Source organism: Carassius gibelio, chromosome A12 (assembly GCF_023724105.1).
Source record: "Carassius gibelio isolate Cgi1373 ecotype wild population from Czech Republic chromosome A12, carGib1.2-hapl.c, whole genome shotgun sequence".
In the NCBI taxonomy this organism is placed as follows: domain Eukaryota; kingdom Metazoa; phylum Chordata; class Actinopteri; order Cypriniformes; family Cyprinidae; genus Carassius; species Carassius gibelio.
The window spans coordinates 7,413,839-7,422,489 of NC_068382.1; the positions used below are offsets into that span (position 1 = coordinate 7,413,839).

An 8,651-nucleotide genomic window follows, 5' to 3' on the forward strand; every position below is an offset into this window, starting at 1 on the left:
TTTGTGCGGCCCACTGTAAAAAAATTAACTGCCCCCTTTATTGTTGGGTTAATAACTTAGTCCTCAGAAGCTAGATTGTTAACTGTCTTTATTGAATGATCTGGCAATTAACAGAAAATGACTCGGGCTGGCACCGCTTGGCACAACTGCTGTTGTTCCGCAGCATATGCAGCAAAAATATGATAAATTGACTGTTTATTCTTAAACCAATCAGTGAGCTCGAATAGTGGAAGCATAGTTACAGTTAATATTTATTTGTAGTTATTTAATTATATATGAAATTATGTTATTATGTTATGACTTAGACATGGCGGCCCACCCTGCAAAACCATCATGACCCATTGGGGGGCCGCAGCCCACAGGTTTAAAACCACTCATCTACAGTACCAGCCGGACACATGGAAAAAGGACTTGACTAAATATTGTGCTAGTTTTAGGCGTATTACAACATGACACACGATTTTTTTCAAAATACCGTGATTTGATTCGACTCCTTTGACGTCAACAGCATCTCTTCCCTTTTAGAAGCTGATATTCCCTTAACCATCACAGAACTGAGCGTGACAAATTGTGGGAGTGGTTATTTTGGGATAATGTTTATCACTATTTCATTCATTGTAATTTCGGGAATGACGTTTCCAAACTTATCCTGTCTAATCAACCATACTACTTGTCCACTTGATCCGATCCCCACTTCTTCAGTCATACCTTCACTTACTCACATTATCAACTCCTCTCTTCACTCTGGAACATCTCCCTCAGCATTTTAGCAGGCTCGGTAAGCCCACTGCTTCATCTCTAAATCCAGGACTTCTAGAAAACTACAGACCGGTCTCCCTTCTTCCATTCATTGCAAAGACACTTGAGTGAGCAGTGTTCAACCAGCTCTCTATGTTCCTTGTACAGAACAACCTCCTGGACAGCAACCAATCTGACTTCAAAAGTGGCCACTCAACTGAGACTGCCCTGCTCTCGGTTACTGAAGCCCTGCGACTGGCAAGAGCAGCTTCCAAATCATCAGTACTCATCTTGCTGGATCTGTCTGCTGCTTTTGACACCGTTAATCACCCGATTCTACTGTCCACCCTTAGAAAGATGGGCATCTCTGGATCCGCACTCCTGTGGGTTAAGTCCTTCCTCTCGTATAGATCCTTCAGGGTGTCTTGGAGGGGTGAGGTTCCTAAGTCACAACAACTTGCTACTGGCGTTCCTCAAGGCTCAGTACTTGGACCACTTCTCTTCTCCATCTACATGATGTTATTCGGATCTGTCATTCAGAAGCATGGCTTTTCTTATCACTGCTACGCTGATGACACTCAACTCCACTTCTCATTCCAACCAGATCATTCCAACGTTACTCCTCTCCTCATCAGGTTAGCCACTCGCATCAAATTCAAGGTACCGATGCTTGCCTACAAGACAACCACTGGCACGGCACCTACATACCTAAACTCACTAGTTCAATCTTATGTGCCCTCCAGAAGTTTGAGCTCTGCAAGTGAACAACGCCTTTTGGTGCCATCCCAAAGAAGTTCAAAATCACTCTCACAGACCTTTTCCTGCACTGTGCCCAGCTGGAACAGTCTTAACTCATTTTCAAAAAATGTCATCTTTTTCGCCAGCACTTAACCAACTAATACTACCACTTACCTCTTCTTTTCTTGTCTTTCATATTCTTATAAAAATAAAAACCTGGCTATGTGTTCTGTACTAGACTAACTGAGACTTCTCATGGCACTTGTATACTGCTGTTGTTCTCTTGTTGATCTGATTGCTTCTATTGTTCTCATTTGTAAATCGCTTTGGATAAAAGTGTCTGCTAAATGATTAAATGTAAATGTAAATGTAAATGTAAATGTAAATGTACAAAGAGCGCTCCCCTTGTAATCGCTGAATAGCTATCACTCGCCTTAGTTTATCACAATTTTATTCCATCATAATTTATTAATGAAACTCTACACAGTTATTCTTTTATTTACACTGTGTCTACTTTGTTATAAAGAGAGGATTTGTGAGCATGCAGAACCTTTGTGCAGTGAGTGGATTCTCACTAATTTAAACACCTCTGATTGGCCATTGTGTTCGAGAAATCAACAGACGTCTGTGATTGGCTATATTACTCAACGCTGCAAAAAAAAAAAAATAGAAAAATAGAAACCTTTGACCAGATATGAAAAGCTCCGCCTTGCAAGTTTGGGGGATTGATTAAATGTTTGTGAAATAGAAAACAGTATTACAGTTATGCAAATAACATTGAAAACATGATTTTTACCATGAGGGGGCGGGGGTGGGGGGTTGGGACTTTAAAATTAATATGAAGTTTCCAAATTAATATGAACTATTTTCAATTATATGGTGCTTTTTTGCAGCACTCTTGAAAGGCCTCTCCCATACAAAAGCAGCATTGTTTCAGGACGGATTTCTTTTTTTCACTGAACTCTCCCAATAGCTCATCATGCGGCGCAGTCTTCCGGTGGAACAGATTTCCACTTTCCTGGATAAAGCAGTAAAAACAACATGCACTAATGATATTAGTCATAGAGATATTTTTCTGTCGCCATGGGAGCAATTAACAGTCTGTAATGTTTCAGCCTTAATTTTTCAGCTTAATTGTAAATTAATTTTTGTATAGGTCTATAGCGAATATGCAGGCGGGAGGCTGATATGCACTTTATACAGCATAAAAGGGCTTTGCATGCATAATTATAGAAAATTACAGTATTTGCCTCTGTGGTACAAATGTGATGCAGGTAACTGTGATAAGTGATTATAACCAATTATCATTTTATGCCCAGCTGCACACATACTTCGCTCATTATGAGCAATCACAGGGACAAAATATAATAGCTAATCTATTAGGCATCAGTTAATACAGGCAAATAGCTGTTCCTATCAGAGACTGACGGGGCATTAAGAGCAATATAATAACCAAAAGTATCCGGTCGACAGTTCTCTGTCTTGTATCACAGGATAAAAGTCAATTTACTAAGGAATCACCAGTTTTATGGTCATGAAACAGGTTACTGTTTAATAGCATGGTTAAATATGTAATATTTGGTTTCCTGGATAGATGCTAGATTCACTATAACATTGTAAATTACTAGCTATTATCAGGTGCAAGTGTATTTTAATGCATTTTACAACCTGTGAAACAATGGAAATAGTGAATGTAACACTCGTGCTTTGCTAGCTGTATTCTGGCCTCTTGTGGCCAGACCAAGGCATTAATTACATTGTTGTATTTATTTTTTTCTCTCCCTCTCTTTATTTTAAAGCGATAGTTCAAGGGCTGTTTTATTTTTTATAAATAAAAACCTTCAATTTAAAAAAAATTATAATTCTGCCCTCATTTACTAAAGAATGCTGACATTGTTCTTTCCCATACAGTATAAGCAAACAGTGACCAGGGAACGTCAAGCTCCAGAAAGAACGCAAAAAGCATTGAAGCATTGCAAGTAATATTCATTTTAGAGAGAATTAATCATTTAGATCCCAAGTCTTCAACCCTTTCCTGCAGAGTTCAGCTCCAGCCCTAATCAAACACACTTGAACCAGCTAATCAAGGTCTTCAGGGTCACTTGAAAAGCCAGAGGCTAGGGGCCCATTCTTCATCCATCGATAACTCAGCTGGATTCGATGGATGGATGGAAGGATAGATGGATGGATGGATGGATAGACAGAGAGACAGACAGATAGACAGACAGACAGACAGACAGACAGACAGACTAAAGATTCCTGAAAAATGCTTTACAAACACACCCACTCTACCAACATGTTTGTGCCTGTCACCTTCACGGCAGTCACTCTCTAGTCCACCTTAGCTTAGTCTTACCAGAGTCAGAGGATCATTAACCAGCAGCATTCAGCAGCTTATACTGCAGACCCGCACCATGAGAGACAACAGCTGTAAAGAACGCATAGACAAAATCATGCAAGAGGCTCCGACTGCAAGAAAAGCACTTCTAGACAACCACAGCAATCTGCACAAGGTGGCTGATTACTGCCAGAACAAAAACCTCAATGTGAGCCGTTTTTCTATTTTTACCCTATATATTGAATTTGCAGTAATGCGGATTGATTCTAATAAAAAGAGTATTTTAGAGATCATGTTGAATATTATGTGATCTTTACTGTATGTCTAGATTAGGCATGAACATATATAATATGTACTGATTAAAAATAAAAAATTACAAAGTACTACATTTTAAGCAATCTAGTAGTGTAGTGATGACATGCTTTTTAAAATAATTTTAACTGGATTTAATAACTGTATTTGATCGCATTTGCTAAACTTATATATGTATCTCATTAAAATTAGAATTCACTTTACAGCTCCATACATTATATACTGTATGATTGCTGGAAACACCTTTCATTAGGCTGCACTCTTTTTTTGTCAGCTTTGTGCTGTCTGTACTGACATGCTTAGACAAGGCTGTGGTATGTGTTCCAAAGACTCTATGAAAACCTTTCTTAACATGTTTATCTTGGAATCCACATCTGTATCCTGGAAGACTGTTATTCTAACTGAATGCAGCACATTTGTCACATGTTAGTTTCATATCCCTATAAATCTGTAGATCTTTATTATAATGATAATATTCAGTAGTATATTCAGCATTATATTTATATACTATCATTTAAAAGTTAGGGGTTAGTCTTTTTTTTTACAGACATTAATACTTATACTTATGTGACAGCAAAATTCATCAAAGAATCCTAAAATGCATCACTGTATCCACAAAAATATTAAAGAGCACAACTGTTTTTAACAGTTGTGACATCTTAAAATATATTCAAATAGAAAATGGTTATAAAAATATTTCAGAGTTTGAATACTGAAAATCATGATTTTTTTTTTTACTTTAGGTGCAGGATTCTGGAAGTGTCATTGAAGAGTCCAAAGCTCTCACCACGCAGGCTCTGGCCAGTGTCACATACCAGATAAACTCTCTGGCCACGTCTATGCTGAAGCTCTTAGATGCTCAAATGGTTCAGCTAAAGCAGGTGGAGTTCTCCGTCAACTTGCTGACTCTGGTGAGCTCCACTTATCAATTAGCGGAAAGCACTAGAATCTTTTGAAACACAATGCTGGACATTACTGATATAATAATGGTTGATGCTCTTGAATAAAGGAATAAATCACTCAAAAATGAACATTTACTCATCCTCGGGCCATCCAAGATGTAGATGAGTTTGTTTCCTCAGGATTTTGAGAAATGAGCATTTTTTGAGCATTACATCGCTTGCTCACCAATGCAGTGAATGGGTGCCGTCAGAATGACAGTCCCAACAGCTGATATAAACTTCACAGTAATCCACACCACTGCAGTCCATCAATTAATATCTCAGAGTTTATAATAAACATACATCACCAAGACCTTTTTACTTTCAAACCTTTGCTTTCTGCTAAAATACGAGCCCTCTATCCATATTATTATTTATCTCTAGTAAAAAAAAAAGTATTGTCTGAGAAATATAAACGGATCAAGCACTATTTACAAGCAAGTCTAAAATCGTTTTAAACAAATATGTTAGTGATTTCGAAATGAGAGGAAGATTGTATTTTGGCCAGAAATAACAATTTATAGTTACATAAAACATCTATTGATGGATTTGTTTCTTTTAAACGCAGCTTTTCCCTTCACTATATGTTAACTGATGGACTGGAGTGGTGTGGATTTCTTATAGATCCGTTTGTAATGGTACATTTGAAACATTTTCAGCACATTAGGTAAACTACTTCCTTAATAGACATATACTCTTGGCAAAGTTGTAAATGGGTGAAATAACCTCCTAATGTCCCTATTCACATTCAGACAGTTGGCATGTACAAGGAGAAAATATCCCGGAAAGAGATTGGAGTGCTGACCAAACAGTCAAAAGTTGCCTGGACTGAAAAGATGGTTCTCCCAGCAAGTGGCCTGGAGCCGATTCGTGCGTATAGACGGGTTCCCATTTCCTACACCCGCTTAGACAAACTGGGCCACGGTCACTGGGAAGGCAGAAAAACTGTGAGCAAATATATCTAAAAAAAATTAGACAAGTTTTATAAATAATATGTGATAATAGAAATTTATAGCATTATGTATTTTATATAATATTATATTGTTTATTATATATTATATACAACCGTTCAAAAGTTTTTTTATGCAGTTATTGAATGACTGAATGAAAGAAATTAGTATTTTTATTCAGCAAAGATGTATTCAACTGAACAAAAGAGAGTTTTACATGGTTACAAAAATGATCTAAAATAAATACTGTTCTTTTGGACTTTCTATTCATCAAAGAGTCCTGAAAAAAATGTAACATGGATTCTACAAAAAAATTAAGCAGCTGTTTTCAACATTGATAATAAGAAATGTTTCTTGAGCATCAAATCAGCATATTAGAAGGATTTCTGAAGGATCATGTGACACTGAAAATGATGCTGAAAATTCAGCTTTGATCACAGGAATAAATTGCATTTTAAAAGATATTACATATATCACATAGAATTGTTATAATATTACAATATTACTGTTTTTACAACATATCTTGATCAAATAAATCCAGCCTTGCTGAGCATAAGACTTATCTGATAAATATTACAGATGCTGGTCCCAAATATTATTTAATTTATTTAATAAATAGTATTAACTAATATAAAAAATATTTTAAATAATACATGTCATTTTAAATTATACGTATGCACTAATAAAAAGTGTATTTTTTTAAATAAGAGACAACATTACTACAATAGGCTTCATCAGAGGTTCCCAATTCCAGTCCATGTTCTAAAATGAAGTAAACCCCTGCTCAGGGAGTAGGGAGCATTGAACACGGTGTAGGGATCATATCGATTGGAACACAGTTCATTCACGTAGCTCGAGTTGGTCATCTCAATCGGGTTTGTTATCTAAGCAAGGCATCTAAAATATGTGCGCGAGCACTAGAATTGGGAACCGCTGGGCTACATCACTGCGTCTACACAGCGTGCGTGAAAGCGCTAATGACGGATTCTGTTTGCGCGAACAGGGTGCGCAGAGGTATGCAGATACATGCGTTGACAGACAGGTAGGGAAGCTATTTCTAACGCTCGAACCGAGCATTTTGATTGGACGTGCATTTCGCGGTCATACGCCTTCCACAGAATATATAAATACAGATAAATACTTTTAAACCACTTAACTTAATGATTGTTATCAGGATGTGAGGAGACTTTCAACCAGTAAAACAAAAAAAAAATTCTGAAGACAATCACCTGTTGCACCTTTAACTAATTTAAATGATTTGCACAATATTTTCGACCAAAACCGAAAAGTTGAATTTTGTATATTTATTTCCATTTATTATGTTGTGACACTGAAGGAAGAGCCAAAAACAGACAACGAGGAGTCTGTGTCGGTACAACCTGGCACACAGGAGCCCAGCACCTTCAACTGGTTTGTATAAAAAGGCTTTTGCTACTGTATATTCGAATAGCTTTAGGTAAAAAAAAAAAAAAAAAAAAAAAAAAAACTAAACAAAAAAACATTTTTTAGATTAACTCATTTGTCGTTGCTGTGGTTTCAGGTCTTTTTTGGGTATAGCAGTTCCTCCTCCATCAGTGCCTGGTTGTGTGGGTTCTAGCATCTCAGCTCCTCCTGATCTCTCTCCAGCTTCACCACCTCCTTCACTCACGTCTGACCGTTCCCCTTCTCTACCTGCCCATCCCGACCTGTCCATGCTGCCTCCTCCACCTTTCGCAGATGATGAGATGGGAGATGCTCCTCCTCCACCGAGTTCTGTGTATGGAGGATCTTGGGTTCCCCCTCAACCTCCTCCACCTGGCCAAAATACCTCATTAACTTCAGCAAACCATCCTCCTCCTCCACCTTTCACAGATGATGAGATGGGAGATGCTCCACCTCCACCTTTTTCTCCTCCTCCACCGATTTCTGTGTATGGAGGTTCTTGGGTTCCCCCTTCACAACCTCCATCAGGCCAAAATACTTCATTAACTTCAGCAAACCCTCCTCCTCCACCTTTCACAGATGATGAGATGGGAGATGCTCCACCTCCCTCTCCTCCTCCACCGAGTTCTGTGAATGGAGGTTCTTGGGTTCCCCCTCCACTTGGCCAAAATACCTCATTAACTTCAGTAAACCTTCCACCTCCTCCTCCACCTTTCACAGATGATGAGATGGGAGATGCTCCACCTCCACCTCCCTCTCCTCCTCCATGGAGTTCTGTGTATGGAGGTTCTTGGGTTCCCCCTTCACCACCTCCACCAGGCCAAAATATCTCATTAACTTCAGCAAAAAGCTCTGTCTACAGTAGGACTCCACAAAATGCCTCTATAGTGCCACCGCCGCCGCCTCCTATTACTGGAGGTAAATTTGTTCCACCACCTCCTCCTCCACCTCCCCCATTTTGAATGTTGATATTCATTGTTATTTTTATGGAAAAGACTATATGATTTTTGATGAAATTATATATATTTTTAATGCTTTTTCATTAAATAATGTTTTTTTTTTTTCTTATTAATGTTTATGGTATGAAATATTAATGAAAATAATGTTTTGTATAAAGCATAATAAAGTATGTAATATCAGACATGTTTTATATTTTTTTTATGATGTACTCATAATTGAAGGAAGACATTTGCATGCTTTAGTGTGCGGTTA

General features: G+C 37.8%; 1 protein-coding gene across 1 annotated transcript; it reads left to right on the top strand.

Annotated features, from left to right (window-relative positions):
• The first annotated feature begins 2,455 nt into the window (after window positions 1–2,455).
• LOC128025623 (uncharacterized) lies at window positions 2,456–8,425 on the top strand. Its single transcript, XM_052612117.1, has 6 exons — window positions 2,456–2,506; window positions 3,822–4,022; window positions 4,870–5,037; window positions 5,820–6,014; window positions 7,354–7,427; window positions 7,558–8,425. Exons 1-6 carry the CDS (start codon window positions 2,456–2,458, stop codon window positions 8,399–8,401), a joined length of 1,533 nt encoding a protein of 510 aa, XP_052468077.1. The 3' UTR covers window positions 8,402–8,425.
• The last annotated feature ends 226 nt before the right edge of the window (window positions 8,426–8,651 follow it).